Source organism: Prionailurus viverrinus, chromosome B1 (genome assembly GCF_022837055.1).
Source record: "Prionailurus viverrinus isolate Anna chromosome B1, UM_Priviv_1.0, whole genome shotgun sequence".
Taxonomy (NCBI): domain Eukaryota; kingdom Metazoa; phylum Chordata; class Mammalia; order Carnivora; family Felidae; genus Prionailurus; species Prionailurus viverrinus.
Genome location: NC_062564.1, coordinates 114689813 through 114709066, shown reverse-complemented (window position 1 = coordinate 114709066; position 19254 = coordinate 114689813). Strand labels below are relative to the sequence as shown.

The 19254-nt window shown below is 38.6% G+C and overlaps 1 protein-coding gene across 1 annotated transcript in view; it reads right to left on the bottom strand.

The window, feature by feature from the left end:
- COL25A1 (collagen type XXV alpha 1 chain) overlaps positions 1–19254 on the bottom strand; it is a 471130-nt gene that overhangs the window by 70939 nt on the left and 380937 nt on the right. Inside the window, exons 13-14 of the mRNA XM_047856433.1 lie at positions 9929–9982; positions 5366–5410 (exon numbers count right to left, since the gene is read on the bottom strand). Of these exons, the coding sequence (XP_047712389.1) occupies positions 5366–5410; positions 9929–9982 (99 nt within the window). The remainder of the gene's footprint in view (positions 1–5365; positions 5411–9928; positions 9983–19254) is intronic.

The window sequence follows — 19254 nt, the reverse complement described above, 5'->3', positions numbered from 1 at the left end:
TTTAGTGTCTTAGTGGAAAGTGGCTGGATAATCCACAAATGAGAATAAGGACTAGATTTAATTCTCATAGGAAGTAGATGGAAAGAAAAGGACAGTTTCCTGAAAGGCTGATTTATTTGTGGAAATTGGAGCAGTTTCGTTTGATGGGGCACTATGAGTGATATTTTAATTTTCTTTTTAAAAACTTAGACTGTGAAATCTTGAGGAATTTTTCTAACTTTTAAGTGGCAAGACAACTGCTGAAAGCCAGTCATAAGTTAAACATTTTAAAGGATAATGCTGCAGGGAGTGGAAATAAAACAGTCAGTGTTCATAATCCTCATTTCTGCAAAAGTGAGAGCAAACGCGGGATTACAGTAGGAAAACCCAACTATGTCTTTTTTTTTTCAATATATGAAGTTTATTGTCAAATTGGTTTCCATACAACACCCAGTGCTCATCCCAAAAGGTGCCCTCCTCAATACCCTCCCACCCCCCTCAGTTTGTTCTCAGTTTTTAAGAGCCTCTTATGCTTTGGCTCTCTTCCACTCCCTACTATGTCTTAAGTAGACTCTTAGCTTCATAAGTCAGCTGGTCTGGAAACCCAAGTTTTAACAGGGTAAGTCACAAATGGGAAAATTCTTTGAGGAGACACTTGAGATAAATAGATTGGGCTTTACCATTGATCATTCAAACACAAAGAGCTTCTGGTTTTGGTCATGCTAATTTTCAAATACAATAGTTGGTATATAACTTTATGCATGTGTTAATAAAGTCTATGTGGATAAATGAAGTGAATATGGTGACATTTCTGTCATTCATTAATTCATTCTGTAAATGTTTGTTGAGCACCCATTATGTGCCAGCTGTTTGCAGGGATGCGAGGATCTGGGTGAGAACAGGAAGCAATGCAGTTACAATCCCTGCCCTTGACCTGTGCTCATGATAATCACATACTAATATATGTACACAAAAATGTTATTGGTTGAAAGCATGAAAAATACTTTCCTTTTTTTTCTTTTTTTTAAATCTGGGGTAGGAAGAGATTCTCATGTTTAGGATATTCTGTGCCCCTTATATGCCAGAAGACATGATAAACAAATGCTTGTCACAGAAAAGAGATCTACCATTCCACAAAAATAAAAAACAGTTGAAAGGGAAAAAAAAATTTAAAGGTTGTTTATTCAATAAATATTTATTATCTTAACAACTATATGCCAGGAACATGGATTGATGCTGGGAATAATTTGGCATCATATAGTTTTTTGTTTATTTATTTGCTTTTCCTTCTCCAATAAGCCGGATGTCCAATTAAAAAGGAATTATAATAAATCCCAATAACAGTTATGAAAGGGACTTTAAAGAGTGCTATGGGAGCACAGAGTAGGTAGCCTAACCAATCTGGGGGAGACTGAAAGGCTGCCTTAGGGAAATGACTTATAAATTAAGGTCTCAGTGGACTGAAGAATAGAACATAGAGGAGGGAGTGGACAGAGAGTGTTGTAAGGTGAGAGAACCATATGCGCCAAGTTAGAGAGGGCCCTGCATTGACCCGGGATGGTGCAATGTGGAGGTGAGTGGGGATGGGGGACCTCTGAGACAGGCCTTCACACATGATTTTAAGAAAAGACAATTTGAGGGGCGCCTGGGTGGCGCAGTCGGTTAAGCGTCCGACTTCAGCCAGGTCACGATCTCGCGGTCCGTGAGTTCGAGCCCCGCGTCGGGCTCTGGGCTGATGGCTCGGAGCCTGGAGCCTGTTTCCGATTCTGTGTCTCCCTCTCTCTCTGCCCCTCCCCCGTTCATGCTCTGTCTCTCTCTGTCCCAAAAATAAATAAAAACGTGGAAAAAAAAATTTAAAAAAAAAAAAAAGAAAAGAAAAGACAATTTGATTGGTAGCTCCAAATATGGGCGTGGATTCTGGAAAGGCTCAGAGGATGCAAATCAAAGATGCTATGTGGGCATAAACTAAGAAGACAGTGTGTTTACAGGAATGGAGACTGAGGGAGCAGTGAAAATGAAGGCACAGAGAGGCTGTTGCTAGACAGTGAAGGTAGAGCTTCTGAATCTGCAGACTGAATTGTGAGTAATAGAGTGGCATGGTCAAACCATTCAGCGTGCTGCACAAACACCTACTTTCAAGTTGACCAAAAGAGATAACAAATCCATTTCTGCATTTGTTGGGTGGCATTAACACTCCAAAGAGCAGAACATAACCTTTGCATAGTCACTCCACACATGACTGAAATCATTCTTTGGCATGATACTCTCAAGCCTAGAGTGCACGGCAGTTGCTGGCCATGGACAAAACCCAGCCTAGTGGTTTTTACAGTTCCACAGCATTTCCAGATGACCAGTCTGGAAAGGTTTAGATTGCTTTACCATCCAAAGGCACTGAGTTGGATCAAAAGGAAAAAAAAAAAAAGAATCCTATTAAAATGAATCAGTCAATGACGTAATTTACTACATCAATGGCAAAAAAAAAAAAAAAGGCATTTTTTGATTTTACATCTAGAACTTGGTACATGATGAATGAGTTTCACATACTGAACCCAAAGGCCATGAGAAGACTGTTTCCAACATACTGGAAACAAATTATATGACAGAAGCAGGAAATGTTTTAAAAAAACACATCAAAAATTATATTCCAATTACGGCATTCTTGGGATGAATGCTACAGGTCAGATTACATATTATACGTTACACATTCCTATTTACAATCCCCTGTTTAGACCTATTGAAAGTTTATAGAAATGATTTCCGTTTCAACTGAAGGATTTCTTGTACTTAATTTCAGTTGACTAGTAAAACTTCTTGATAAAAAAGAAAACAACCAGTCTAGTTGATTTCAATTTCCATGTGGTAAGAAAGCTAACATTTATTGAGAGTTTACTATGTGTGAGTCAATATGGTAAATGATTTGCATTAATATAAAACAGTATTCCTTTGAGATGAACTTGGAATTTTCAAAGAAAAAGGTTACTTTACTACTGGAAAATTAAATGTTAAAAATGTGTGATTAAAGAAACAATTATTGGTCTACATTCTAAAAATGAAGCTTTAAATGCAACTTCTAAAAGCATAAAATTCTCTACATAAATCCACATAGGTATTGTTCAGACTTGGCATAAACTTTTTTCACTCAAAAAAACTGCTCTCTGTTTAGAAGATTTCCTTTCTTTAAGCAGAGACTCGTAACGAAGGCCTGTGGGCCAGTTCCAGTTTTGTGTGGCCCATGTGCTAAGAATGGTTTTTACATTTTTACATGGTTAAGAAAAAAATGAAAAGAACAATATTTCATGACACATGAAAATTACATGAAATTAAAATTTCAGTGTCCAGAAATAAAGTTTTATGGGAACACAGCCATACTCATTTGTGTACATATTGTTTATGCTTGCTGTCACACTGTAAGGACAGAGTTAAGTAGTTGTGACAGAGACCACAAGACCTGGAAAACCTAAAATATTTATTTTCTGGCCCTTTACAGGAAAGGCTTGATGACCTCTGGTTTTGAGTATAAACAAAAAAGTTAAATATAATATCCAGGTTTATATTTCTGGGGGTTGAAACGCTGACTTTGAGAGTCATCAAGGTATATCATTGGTCTTATTAAGTATTAAACATATTCCTGCCATATTTTATTGCCGCATGATGATTAAATTTGACAGGTATATAAAAGGGGTCTATAGCAGTGCTTCTCAACTAGAAGTGATTTTGTCCCTCAGGGGACATTTGGCAATGTCTAGAGATAGGTTTGGTTGCCACAACTACTGGTATCCAGTGGGCACAGGCCAGGAATGCTGTTAAATATCTAACGGCCCCCACGAGAAAGAATTATCTAGCCCAACATGTCAATAATGCTGAAGGTGAGAAACCTTGGTCTATAAGAAACTGAGGGTCGACTCTAATTTCTGGACTGCTCCTTGAACACAAACATAATTGCTACTTGGTGACATTAATTCATTCCTACCATCATCCATGCCATATTTATATTAATATTTATAAGAATGAGAAAGATAAATTTCTCTTTATTTTATGAGTATGTTTTTATGACTAACCATTAGCCATCTGCACTGTAATCATTTTCAAAGTGAAATATTTTTATTCTCCAATGTGAGCCTAAATGAGTAAATCTTTTTTTAATCATTCAATTACTTTGCTTGATTTTAATTAAAATCTGACCATTTTATTTTCAGTTTCTTAAAAGTTCTTTTCTTAATTCTTAGCATACAGCACAAGTGAAATAAAAGGCCCTTCCTATGTCAGAGATGTCTATAAAGTATGAATCCAAGCAAAAGCTATAATGATAGACGGGGAGAGCAGTATGAAAAGAGGATGGAAGATGAACCACAAGACCACTGTAATATAAACACTAATAATGGTTTAAAAGATGAAAAAAGTGAATGAGAAGGCTGACCAAAATATCTGAATTTAGTAGATTTCAAGTTGAGGCAAATTTTCAAGACTGCATTAGAGGCTGTAATCAAATGACATTTACTTTCAAACTTTTAAATCTCATCCCAATCCTGTGACATGTTCTCTAACCAAATTGCAACAAATGGAATCACTTTAGAAACTTTATTTTATTTAAAAACATTTTTTTAATGTTTATTTATTATTAAGGAACAGAGACACGGAGCATGAGCATGGGAGGGACAGAGAGAAGGGGAGACACAAAATCCAAAGCAGGCTCCAGGCTCTGAGCTGTCAGCACAGAGCCTGACAAGGGGCTCGAACTCACAAACCGTGAGATCATGACCTGAGACAAAGTCGGATGCTTCACCACTGAGCCACCCAGGCGCCCCTAGAAACTGTATTTTTATATCTCTGAATATCAAGGGAGTAGTGCCTCATTTACACATGAATAAATGGTTTTATTCCATGGAAGCCATATTACTAGAAACCTAGCTATACATTATCTAGAATTTGTGACATCCCATTTTATTTTAAAAATATTTATGGGGTGCCTGGGTGACTCAGTCGGTTAAGCATCCGACTTTGGCTCAGGTCATGATCTCAGAGTTTGTGGGTTTGAGCCCCACATCGGGCTATGAGCTGACAGCTCAGAGCCTAGAGCCTGCTTCCGATTTCGTCTCTCCCTCTCTCTCTGCCCCTCCCCTGCTTGCAGTCTGCCTCTCTCTCTTTCTCAAACATAAATAAATATTTAAAAAAATTTTTTTTAATATTTAAATTTGTAGCTAAGAGCTTGTGGAATGATCATCTTTATAAATTGGATATTTAAATGTTTTCCAAACTCATAGAATTATCTCTCATCTTACCATATTAAGCTATCAGTCTCTTTCCTCACTCAAAACCTTCTGTTTTCACATACATGGAATAGATTTCTTGCTCATACACATACCCTTTCATATTTCACAAACTGTACCTTTTCGCCTGTGTCACCTTTGGGGCCACTCTCTCCAGCATCTCCCTAAGGGGGGAAAACGTGATATATGTAAAATATATTGGTGACATTACACACAGAATAGTTTTCATTATTTTAAGCTTGCTTTCATATGCACTATATATTAAAATCTCTTGAGAATATTCTATAGAACTGACACATTTTTACTTAAGCAGTTGCCTGATACCAACTGGCCCACGTAAAATTTATTGCAATGAACACAGCTGAACTGTTTCCAACTACTCTATGATATCAACAGAAAGCAGTACTTTCTCTGACTTCTAATAGCTCATGCTGGTACTTAAAGCCTCCTTCACTCTATCTCTTTTCTCCTCTACTCAAAGAGCCACTGTAAGAAAGCCTTTTTCCTGACCATTCCCTCAATATGCCACATGCCTTACCACCTCTGTCTCCTTCCTCCTGCCATTCCTGCCACCTGGGTTCCTGCCCTCCCCTTTCCCTTCTCTCTGTGTAAATCCTACTCTGTCTTCAGGTTCAGCTCAAGTCAAATCTCCAAAGCTTCAAAATGCATGACACAGCCCTCAAGACCTGTGGACAGAAGATTATTTTATCTGCACTTCTGTGTTTTGCATTTGTGAAATGAATGTTTTCGATTTTATTTGAAAACTCTCTCTTTTATAATTACAATAAAATAAATTGGAGACTTTATGCTTTCTTGCTTATTTTTGAGATTTCCTGTGCTTCTTCCCTCACTGACATCTCCTTTCCGCCACAAAGCAATGCATTAAGGAAAAAAAAAAAAAAGTCCTTCACTCATTATCCATGCTTTGATTCCTTCAATGCCGAATTCTTTAATTTAAGTCTTACAGCATGTTATAGTGGAAACATCATGGACGTTGGCGCCAGAAAGACTGAGCCCAGCTCCAGCACCTACCGGGCAAATGAAATTCTCCCTACATCACGTTTCACATGTGTAACGTAAGGGCAAGAATGCTTTATGGGATTAGAAGAAATAAACAATATGCTGTGTGTAAAGCAACTAGGACAGTAGGGGACACACCATGAGCTGCTAATGATAGCCGTTAGCAATAACAATGCATTATTGTTGCTAGATTCCACAGGCTGGAATGCCCTTTTGTTTAGCTTCCTATTAAGTCACTTTTCCATCATTTAAAAGTTTCCTTTAAATAAGAGGTAGGTATTGATGATGGTTTCCAAGGGAGAGGGAAGAGATGTAGGGGAGAGAGACTTTTACTTTTTTCTCTCCATTTTCTTTTCTTGTTTCAAATATGTATGAAGCTAACTGCTCAGGCATTTGTCTGTGGTGCCGGACACCCCACACGGGCCCTCGAGCCGGAACCCCTCTATCTGATGAATCCCCTGAATGGCGCTGGCTCTCCTTCTTTTCCCTCCTTAATTTCTACACAACAGAGTCATCTGATGATTAATTAATTTCAAGTTAATTACAATAAACTGGTTGGATGCCAAATAAATGTACTGATAATCTATTATGAGAGACCTTTGATAGGCAGCCTACTAGCATACTTTTAAAAAGATTGCATGGCAATCCCTTTATTAAAAAGCAAAACAGACACAACAAACTTTCTTATTAGGAAGAATGGCTCCGAACGGTCACGAAATGAAGGGGTCTGAGTGAGTTCTCCCCTCTGGTTTGCTCTCCTTCCATTTAAATAAATCTCTTTTTAATTTTTGTTTTACAGTGCCAAATAATACAGTTATAGTCAAGAAGTTTGTTGGATCTTTAGATGTACTAACTACTTTGGTGATTAGAGGTGATAGTATTAATTTGTCAGAAATATCGGATCAGATGTAGTATCTTGGTAGCTTCCTACGCAGACAGCACATTTCTCAAACACTATTAAAGTAAATAGCATGAAAACCAGGAAAATTAGCACCACAATATGCATGGGGAGTCTAAAAATAATCAGGAGGCCCGCAAAAGTAGTCGGGAAGGACAACTGTGAGAAATTTAACATATGGCATTCTTCTCCTTTTGTTTCTCTTTTTTATTTTTTATAGGAATTCTTTGTGGGGCAATTCCCAGTATATTTGTTGCAGGTAAACATCTGTATCCCCTTAACTTAGTGACCTAAGAAGCAGTAGGGAGAGATGTGGATGCTTAGAAAAGTATTGGAGTGGTGTTAGCAAGTAGGCAAAACAAATTTTGCAGGCCTAGGGATTTTTGAAAACCATTTAAAAGCTTGACATAGAATGTTTAAATTTGCTCCCTTTCCTTCCATTTCTTTAAACGATTTTACCCAAATCTCTGTCCAAACATAAGAACTACACTATTCTCTCCTTCTACTAATTAACAGTTTGACAAGAACAGTGGTTGTTATGTCTATCTTTATCTATGTATCTATATCTATAGCTATCTAGCCATCCATACTTAAATAAGTTCGGTTTAGTCTCTCTTTAGGGAGGAAAAAAGATAATTACAGGCAGAATCATTCTTACCTTTTCTCCTCGATCTCCAGGTTCTCCCTGAGCAAAAGAACAAAGATTGAGTGACACATTAAATTATAAAACACCCAATTAAACAACACCAAACAAATTGAGATATTGAATATACTAAGCAAATGATATGTGACATTTTCTATTTTGGCAATATAGAATTGCTGTATTGAAAACAAATAGTAAGATGAGTTTCTTGAAGAATTGGGCACGGATATCAATATCAAATGTAATCTTAAGTCTTTGTTTTTAAAGGACTAAAGACAGATATTTAAGATTATCTTCCAGAAGCCAGCTTTGGGGGCATTAAGACCAGTGTGGTGGCAATTGAATGTCTTGAGCGGCTTCTTCGTTTTCAAGTTTCAACCTGCCCAAACTCAGAATCAATAAGGGGAGCCAACACATCCTTTCGTGGTCTTCTGCTCCAAGGAGCCCCCAGTGTCTGGATTATTGCAGGGGTCTAGGGTCTGTGTAGTTCCCCAATCTATCTTCTTCAAACATGATCGTAAACACAGTCCTAAACTTGGACCTCCTCACGGTGTCATGAACTCCCTTCAACCTGCTGGTAACTAGCATGATCCAAATCAGGAGTATTTTAGGAGGAGTTGGCACCTTCAGGAAAAATACTAGAATGGAGCAGAGTTGAAGTGAGTTCAGGAGAATGTCTTTATTCAAAATTATTTCCTGGACAGTATGAGGACTAACATGCTAAATTGTGCTTTGAAGAGAATCCTTATTTTTACTTTACCCAGGAAGGCATAGGTGATGGAGTGGGAAAATTCTAAAATAAATCATACACATTATGATAATATTCCTCTTATGAAAAAAGCATCAGTGAATTTTGCCATCAGATAAAACTGCATTAAAAATGGTTTCAGGTGATTATTGTGTATTTTCTAAACTAAAAGCCACTCGAAATCAATTTAGAGGCAAGACTCTTCTCATTTGCTGGGACTCAGCCTGACCCTTTGGCTTTCCAGATTTCTGGCCACCTTTCACTGCTCAACATCCATCCTGATGGTTGCTAGGCAACAGAAGAACAGTACTGAGAACGTGCATTAAGCATTAACTCTTATCATTTGGCTTTTTAGCATGAAGCAAGAAAGGGGAGAAGACAGGAGAATGGCTGTAGTCCCAGAAGGAATATTTGCTGCGAGACAAAGGACAGGTCTATAAATCTTAGGTCTGTCCTAGGCGCCTGTCAATAGCAATGTGATCTGTAAAATCAGCTGACAGGCATCTGTGGGTACGGATACACACCAGCACAGCTGACGGGATTAGACATTAGTTATGTACTTCAAGGGATGCTCACTCATCAAAGGATTTGGGATTTGTCTGCCTGTTTGGTTTAAACTGAACTGTCACCAATCGTTTTATATTTAACAGATTCATTTGTTCTTCAAAAAACAAAGAAAATTTTCAACCCCCCAAAATCCTCATTACATTTTTTCCCCATTTAGTAATTCAGACTACATCCATTTTAAAATTTCAAACGTGTCACGTCGTGGGGTGCCTGGCTGGCTCAGTCAGTGGAGCGTGTGACTCTTGATCTCAGGATTGTTGAGTTTGAGCCCCATGTCGGGTGTAGAGATTACTTAAAAAAAAAATAAAAATCTCAAAAAACTCTCACACATGCCACATCTTTATTCTACTTTTCGTTTGATTAACTGGTTATGTTGTGTAAGTGTTGGAGGTGACCAAATATTGAAGGCCACAGTATCACTGTGAAATAATCTTTAGTAAGCCTTGTAAATATTATACACACTTTAGGCAGTATGGACATGGCCTACATTTTAATATGCTCACTAAATAGCAAAATGACAACAGGCATATTTGAAACACGGGCTTCTTCTCATGTTATTGAAGTATCTCAGAATAAAGATTCTGACAATCTTATTCTATTTGTTTTTCTGCATTTTTAATGGTAATGAGAGTCACAAACATAATTTAGTCACTAGTCACAAAGTTCTATACTGCAGCATATTTTACTATTGACAAATATTCCAGCCAAGTAAAATCAGTGGGATATTAAAAAAAAAAAAGTTCCAGTTTACAGTTGAATGAAAACTCATGTCTCAAATGATTCTGCTTGGTTTTATTTGTACTAACCTTTGGCCCTGGTATTCCGTTTTGTCCTACTGTTCCAGGCAACCCAGGCTCACCCTCATAATAAAAAATAGATACTATTAAATAAAATAGACAAAATCCATACATTATATAGATCAGTAAAGGATATAGCTATCCAGCAGTGCTCTAGAAGTAGGGAGAAAAAAAAGTGACTACTAATGTAAATACAAGTTAGCTCATTTGGTCCACAATTCTCTGTGCTCAGGACCAAGAGTAAAACATGTTAATTTCCTTGGTTCAGTCTTTTCTTCATTAAGAAAGCTGAAGCAACTTACCAACGGAAATGAGTATCTAGCATGATGTTGGGTACCTTGTAGGCAATAAATAAACATTTGTGGAATGAGTTAAAGATATATGAAAACATAATCTCTCCTGATGGAGAACTTTTAAGTGGTTCATCAGCTCAGAAACATAAAAACGAAATTATTATGAGACTTAATCAGTCTAAAACTGAATGCACACACACATCTTTGAACACCTGCAAAATTAGACACATTTGACACAGAGTGAAAAGTAAAAATGGTTTTGGTTTCTCAATTTCACTGTAAAAAATAATTAGAATAAAACATTTAGAACTGTGGTTCTCATTGTCATATTGAGTAATAAATAGGCATTTGGGAAAAAGATGATGGTTACTAGGTCAGAAAGTTTTCCCTTTTAGAAAGAAGAGGTTGTAGGGGTGCCTGGATGGCTCAGTTGGTTGAGCGTTTGACTTTGGCTCAGGTCATGATCTTTGCAGTTTGTGAGTTCAAGCCCTGCATCAGGCTCCACGCTGTCAACTGACAGTGCGAAGCCTGCTTGGGATTCTCTTCCTCTCTCCAAATAAATAAATAAACTTAAAAGAAATTTTTTTTAATAAAAAAAAAGAAAAAGAAAGAAGAGGTTGTCTACCAGTTTCATGGGCTCTGAACCAGCAACTGCTTTCTAAAGAGGACAAGTCCATAAAGTGCCCAGAAGCAAAGGTAAGATACTCTGGCTCTCAATGCTTCCATGTGGCTCAAAGTAAGATCAACTAGAATCTCATTTTCACTTACAAACATTCCCAAAGCTCTTTACTGTGTGCTCCAACAATGGGATAGCTTTCTTCTTTCCACTGAAGGTAGTAAAGTTGTTACTTGATTTAAAAACAATAACAACAACACTATTTTTAGAGCAGTTTTAGGTTCCCTGCAGACTTAGTTGATTTTTAAGTGAGTTTTCTATGGCACCTGGAGAGCAGAATTTGTGCCATTTTTGTATTTGTGCTCTCAGCTTCACAAACATGTACATTAGTAATAATAGTACCATTTTAAGTGCCAGGAATTTTACATTTATCAACTTATTGTCACAAATTTCTATGAGGTAAGTACTACCTTATCTCCACGAAACAGATGAAGAAACTAAGGCACAGAGAGGTTAAGTAACTTCTAGATTTACACGACTGCAGCCAAGATTTGAACTCTCATGATCTAGCTTAAGAGGTTGTGCTCTTAATACGATGCATTCCTGAATGAATGAAAGTATTTAGAAATTGGGAGAGGATGCAAAGGAGTATTTCTATCCTCATGATCATTGGTTTATATTCCTCAGTTATATATGATCTTACAGAATGTATAGAAACCTGACTTAACTATAACTTCTATAAAAACGAGTTGTGTAAACCTCCCAGATAAACTAATAATAGGAAGCCTATTTATCCTTGTAGAAGAGCAAAAAATATTTTACTAAAGTCATAACTTCCTGGAAGAACTTCTGCTTTGTATATAAAGTTACAGTATAATTGTAACTCTTGCACTTTCCTTGGATAAATGGCAAAAATGTTGACAGAAGAGCAATGACCATTACAGGAAAATCTTGACTGGTTATTTGTAGGTGGCAAAGAGTAAGAACTTGGAAATAAAATACACCCTGAAAGAGGACTATCATTTACTATGTAACAGAAGATGAGTTATCAAGTCTGCTTTCTTCAAACAATTGACAACAGGATACACTAATATCATAACTCATGGTTTAATGCAAATAAGAGAAGCTGCCAGGAAACAATATGACCTTTGTTTAGCCTTTCAAAGAATAACCATGGTAGCCAGAATAATAATAAAAAAAAGTAGTTAAGCCCCTGGAACTGAACAAAACACATGCTGAGATTTTTGAAGCAAGGAAGAGAGACATTGCTTAGGTATCTGCTTAACATCCTCCTTAATATATGAAAACTGAGGGACTAAAACTTGATCTTTTTTTAAAAATTTTATATATTGTTAAAATAATAATGCACTTGGGGCGCCTGGGTGGCGCAGTCGGTTAAGCGTCCGACTTCAGCCAGGTCACGATCTCGCGGTCCGTGAGTTCGAGCCCCGCGTCAGGCTCTGGGCTGATGGCTCAGAGCCTGGAGCCTGTTTCCGATTCTGTGTCTCCCTCTCTCTCTGCCCCTCCCCCGTTCATGCTCTGTCTCTCTCTGTCCCAAAAATAAATAAACGTTGAAAAAAAAATAATAATGCACCTATAATTCCATCACCCTATGCACCCAATTCTATCAAAATTGTTTTCATTTTGTCCTGTTTCCTTCCAGTCTTTTTTATTTATGCTTACATATTTTCAAGCATTTGTAAGCTTATTACATGGTTTGATGTTCTTATTTTTTTATTATTTAATACCACATATTTGTTTTCACATAGTATTCATGATTGTCTTATGAACAGTTTATCATCCATCAAAGTCAGGTGCGATCATATGTTTGATCTGTCCCAAATAGTTGAATACTTAGGTTGTTTCTAATTTTCTCTATTAAAGATAAACTAAAACAAACACCTCTATAAATATGTCTGAGCTGTCAGCAAAGAGCTAGATGTGAGGCTCGAGCCCGCAAAACCGTGAGATCATGACCGGAGCTGAAGTCAGACACTTAACCGACTGAGCCACCTAGGCACCCCTGTATCTCTCTATTTCTGAATGCATTTCACAAATACTGAAGGACATTCCAAAGAGAGTAATAAAAACCAGAAGCTAACATCTTAACTTCAGGTAGAATGATAAAGTTTTCTCTATTATATTTTAAATTCTAAAGCTATTCCCAATGTATTACTCCCAAATGACAACATGTGTATTTGAGCTAAAAGTTGGGTTCAACTTTTATGAAAGTTTTATAAAACTTTTTTATGAAAGCTGGCTTGCTACTTTTTCTTTCTTTCTTCCTTCCTTCCCTTCTCTCTCTCACTCTCTCTCAAACCAACGGTCTTTATAACCCTAATGTAAGACATCACTCAAGACTACGATTATTTCAGGTGCTGCTAATCAGGGTCAACTCGAAAGAATACTGAAAGAAAGGAATGCAGTTGTCTTACGAGACTGAGTGTTAAAGGGAAGTAGGTCATTTAGTGATAATATTGCTTACCTGATGGCAATTGTTTTCTATTCTGGCAATAGGAATTTACAGTGAGCTGTAGCTTAACATTTTCAGCATAATATAATTTTACATTCACTTGTCAAAACTGATTTTGTTTAAGTACTGCATTTTCAAAAAGAACTCATCCAAACAGAAGAGGAAAATAACTACAAGGAATGTGGACCAGTAATGGGTGGAAAGAATTATTCTGATCAGAACATGGCATTGGTCTTTTTTTTTTTTTTCTGGGATTTTTAGCTCTTCCTCAGGCTAATTTTTTTAATTTATTTTTTAACTTTTTTATTTGAGTACAGTCAACACACAACATCATATTAGTTTCAGATGTACAACATAGTCATTCAACTTCTCTATAGGTCATGCTATGCTCACATAAGTGTAGCTACGATCTGTCAGCATACAACAGTCACAGTGATATAATATCACTGACTCTCCTTATGCTGCGAACATAGCATCAGTCTTAAGGCCGTTCTACTTCTGAGGTTCGGATGTTGGTGTGCACAAGCAGTAAAATAAAGACTAATGGTCACTGATAACCCATATGAAACACTGAAGTGTACTGGACCTTTTTTGTTGACTGTCACAGTGCATAGAGAGATCTCGAAGGCTTGAGGAGTGAGCAGAACAGACATTTAGTCCCCTTCTGCAGGCAGTCATGGTGCGAAGTGGCTGTCCCTTATATAAGGCTTCAGGGTCTCAATGGCTTTGGCAGCAATTGGGTACATAGCACTCGGTAGAGGAGGATTCTTTGAAAGTAGTGAGACACCCAACAGGGACTTTTAGATACAACTGTTTGGGGAAGGGGTGCCTGGGTGGCGCAGTCCATTAAGTGTCCAACTCTTGATCTCAGCTCAGGTCATGATGTCATGGTTCAGGAGTTTGAGCCCCACATCGGGCTCTGCACTGATGGTGCGGAGTACCTTTGGGTTCTGTCTCTCAGTCTCTCTGCCCTCCCCTGCTTGTGCTCTCTCTCTTTCTTTCAAAGTAAATAAATTTAGATATAACCGTTTGGGGAAAAGTCAAGAAAATGGGGTTTCTGCTCTCCACTCCTATTTTTTTTTAATTTTTTAAAAATGTTTTTATTTATTTTTGAGACAGAGCATGAGCAGGGGAGGGGCAGAGAGAGAGGGAGACACAGAATCTGAAGCAGGCTGCAGGCTCTGAGCTGTCAGCACAGAGCCCGACGTGGGGCTCAAACTCACAAACTGCGAGATCATGACCTGAGCTGAAGTCAAACGCTTACCCGACTGAGCCACCCAGGCGTCCCTCTCCACTCCTATTTTTTCTCTCTAGTTTACTCTAGTTTAGTTTTCTACTCTAGTTTCCTAATGACAAATGAGTATGAACACAAACTTGGGCGAAGGTGGATACAAAATGACCTACAGATTTTGAAATTTATAGAAATGTAGCATTTTACAGCACGATACTATAGCATGAAAGTTCTAGCCCCGATCTTTAAATGTTTTTAATGTTCTAGAAAAGTCATGTGTCATTCTGTACACCTGTCACCTCCTTCAGCCTCGGCTCAAATATCTCCCATCACAGGGGTTCCCTGGATACCTCAACACCATGGCACCACCGCTTCCTAGGCCCACTGTCTGACTTTATTCTCTTTGTTGCAGTAATTATCACACCAGGTATACTCGTTAGGTTTCAAATCTGTCTCCCCTACTAGGAATGCCGTGTTTCAGAAAGAAAATACAGGACGTCTACTCAAATTTCAATTTCAGATAAACACCACAGTTTTCAAGTTATGCATATTCCGAACACTGAATGGGACATAGTCATATTAGAAATTAGGGGTTGTTTATCTGAAAGTCAAATTTAACTGGGCATCCTGTATACTATTCGGTGACCCTATTTCCCGCCCCACCCCCTCACCACCCTAAAATATGAACTTGCTCTATTTTGTTCATTCCTCTTTCTACACTGCTTGGAAATGGTACCTTAAACATAATAATTGTTCAGTACATATATGTTGGAGAAAGGAATGAATACAGGAGAAGCAAACACATTAAGCCCACATTAAGATGTGCAGCTTATAGGCCTGGGGAGAGAGTGAGACAGCAAGACTTCTCTTCTAGGAAACTGGAAAAACCTGTAAGCATGGTGGCAAGACATGGCTCTTTGTCTCAGCTACAGCAAGGCAGGCAATGGTGGGAAAAGAGAAGGGGACCCAGGAAAAAGATGGGAGAGATGTTAACCCAACAGTGACCTCTCCAGTCATGTAGGTTAGTCTGAAACATCAGAACTGAAGAGCAAAGGAACAGCTTGGGGCAAGTGAAGGGTGGGGCGCATTGGGGGAAGGAGTCCTGTGAGGGGCAGGATGCCTTGAATGAGCAGAACTTTCATGGCTTCCAAGGGGCTCATGCTCCTGAGCTCTTCCAGTACTCTGTCAGAGGAAAGGTGCCTAGAGCACCAAAGGCTGCCACAGTTCTGCCTGTGGGTACAGAGACTGGCCCTTCTATGTATTTCCATATATTCTTCTCTCTGCTCCTTCGTGCACCCCTGTGCCTCAAATGGAGGGTGAGCAGTAGCTGGTGCAGTGCTGGTTCCATGAATTATCATGTCGTCCAAAGTTCCCACAAGATTCTTTCGGAGCTTGTATGTGTGGTCATTTACCTCAGGTAAACGAGGTACCTCATTTACTTAGAAAATTTTCTTGGGGCGCCTGGGTGGCTCAGTCGGTTAAGCGTCCGACTTCGGCTCAGGTCGTGATCTCGCAGTCCGTGAGTTCAAGCCTCACGTCGGGCTCTGTGCTGACAGCTCAGAGCCTGGAGCCTGTTTCAGATTCTGTGTCTCCCTCTCTCTGACCCTCTCCCGTTCATGCTCTGTCTTCCTCTGTCTCAAAAATAAATAAAGGTTAAAAAATTTAAAAAAAAATTTTTCTTGAAATCATGATACCCACATATTATTATTATTATTATTATTTGTTGTTGTTGTTGTTGTTGGACTACAGATGTCACCTGGTGATTCCTTATTCCTCAGATGCCTGATTAAACTTGGCTCCAGGCCCGATGTCACAGGTGAAGGAAGTCGTGATATGCTCCCCATGACCCTTCTGCTGGGGGTCATCTCTGTTTTGCCCCAGACCAGTTCAGATGGATTTAATCAGTTTTCTTCACCAGTTCCCTCCAGAACCCTACTCTCCCCAGGACTTTTGTGAGTTCAACATTGAATATCTGGTGTTCCTGGGAAGGTGTCACATCACAGAGCAGGTGGTTTTCCTCATCTGGCTGGCTTCTTCATCTCCCTTTTCCATCTCACCTTCCTCCTTCCTTTCCTCCTTCCTAGACCACCCTGTGCATTCAGCTTCACTCTCTCTAATGTAAAATGATTTAGAAGTTTCTAAAAGGCTTCTGCTTGCATGCTCAATCTCTAATTCTTTTCCTCCTTCTTGCGTAAAGGCAGAGGAAGCTTTGTAACTTGGTCAAAGAACACCCAGAAAATCTGGGTGGGTTTGGTTATATGTCCTGTAGAGGGCTCTGTCTTGTTTATCTAATCAGCAAAATCACTTCCTAAAATTAGAATCTGTCTTGTCCACATTGGTAATACGAATACTAATGAGTAGAAAGTTGACAGGTCTATCAGCTAGCAGCTTAATAAAAACATTCTATTTCAGAAAATTTCCTGAAATGGGTCTTAAAGTGATTAAAGTCATAACTGAACTAAACCTAGTAACCAAACATTCATTATGCTTTTTAAAACCAGTACAGATGTCTATGGGGCACCTGGGTGGCTTAGTCCATTAAGCATATGACTCTTGATTTCGGCTCAGGTCATGATCTCAGGGTTCTGGGGATAGAGCCCCACGTCAGGCTCTGTGCTGACAGTGTGGAGCCTGCTTGGGATTCTCTCTCTCCCTCTCTCTCTCTCTGCCCCTCCTCTGTTTGTGTTCTCTCTCTCTCCCTCTCTCTCAAAATAAGTAAATAAACTTTATTTAAAAAATAAATAAATACAAATGTCTAAAACTGTAAAATAAGTAAACATGGCAATTGTATCAATAATATTATGGTATGGACTATTTCAGAAATAAGTCTGCTAGTGAAGACTTTTTAGTTTTTGTACTGCTAATATAGACATAAATGTACAAAATACAATTTGAACAGAGAAATTCGGATGCAAAGAGATAGCTAAGAATTAAGTGCTCACAGAACACAGCTAAGTTGTGTTATTTTGGGTGAAATTTACATAAATGAAAATCATGTGCCTTGAGCACACCCCTAAGATTTGAAGGTCAGGTTTGGGCAGAAGTACACATGGATGACCCCACAGGGCTAATATCCTCCCTTCTTTTCTCAACCCTAGTCCTATTATTCACCAGCAAGGGCCTGGGGGGTTGTGTGTGAATATCACAGCCTGCAAGCTTTGCCCATAGCTCCCTATCGATAGCTGCTCCAAGGTCACACACAGGTTCAGGTGTGCACATGCCAGTTTGTGGTTACTCATGGGAATATGGACCTGGAGAAGAGACCAATACAGGCATTGAAAGTAGAATCAGGACAGTTGGGGCAGGAATTCCTAGGTCGTAGGTGCCTAGGACAGGATTCAGAAGTGGGGAGAATGGGCTTTGAGTAGGCATGCCTCCTTGGCCCTCTGGACTCCTCACACTGTGGGGAGGGTCACACAGGAAGAACAGAACAGGCAAGATGAGAATCACTGCTTGCCTGGGTCTAAAGGAAACACCATCCAGCATTTCATTTTGAAATAACTTATAAAAGGTACCAAAATGAGCAAACACCAGCCAGAGAGCACGGTGCCACATAGGGTTGTCTTTTCCATATATATAAAATTATTCACCGTGTGTACTTTCACGGGGAAAAAAAGATTAAGAACAAAGTCTTCTGTTTGGGGAAGAAATAATCAAAATAGAATAAAGGGGGTTGTGTGAAGTGGAAGAGTCTCTTAGCACTGGGATAAATCAGATATAGTATAGCTGTTCCGCTTCCTTGTGTTAACACAAATCTCTTCTAACTTAGACAATTAGTGACAATTCTTGCAACTTCCCATGGAACTGGGACGGCTAGAAAAGAAATCGCAGTGGTAGTAGCTAATCAGCGTCTGGCATTTTCATAGGCAGGGAAGGAGGGAGAGGCCATGACCTCTGTGTGCCCACTTACACAGAAACTCCAAAGTTTTGTGGGATGTTTGGGGGAAAACACTCATTCACGCTCTGCATGTTGGTAGGAAAGAATGAATCCCCAGGCGTGACTAGCAGCCACCCAGCAACCAAGGGGAGAGCAGGTGCTAGGGTGAAGGCCGCAGCCAGGAGGCCGGGGCGAAGACAGGAAAGAATCTGGATTCTCAGTGATAAGGTTTAGTTGCCAGAGCAAAGCAAAGCTGAATGCCTCATCAGTGCCAGACTTTCAAGTTCTCTGACCAAGGAACACCTTTATTTTTCAAAAGTAGTTCTGTTAAGTATTCTAGGACTTGCAACATAATGTGCCTTCAATAATATATCCGTTTTTTAAAGTTTTAAAACCCAGCTAATTTCTTCTTTCCTAAAGCATAGTTCTTAATGATCTATGTATAGTTTGAGTGATAAATTCCCTTTTTTTCTTGGGAAGAGAATGTGTCTAATTATTAATAGAAATGTTAAGTGGTTATGTCCAACTGGAAAAATTCTAAAGTCCTTTGAAGAGTCGTAGAAAGAAATAATAGTTCTTACTAACATTTGCTTATACATCCAGGAAACTTCTGAGTCATGGAGTTATTAATGCCCCTAAAACAGAGAGGAACATAGTCTGTCCTTATTTAATATTTTATTTAAAAATATTTAACATATTTTAAAAAGTTACATTTATTACTTTATTTTTTTCTGATTAAATTTTGAGGTAAATATTATAATCTTCATTTGATAAATGAAGACACTAAGGTTCAGAGAAGGTAGGTAACTTGCCCAAGGTCATACAAATACTGAATGACAGAGCTG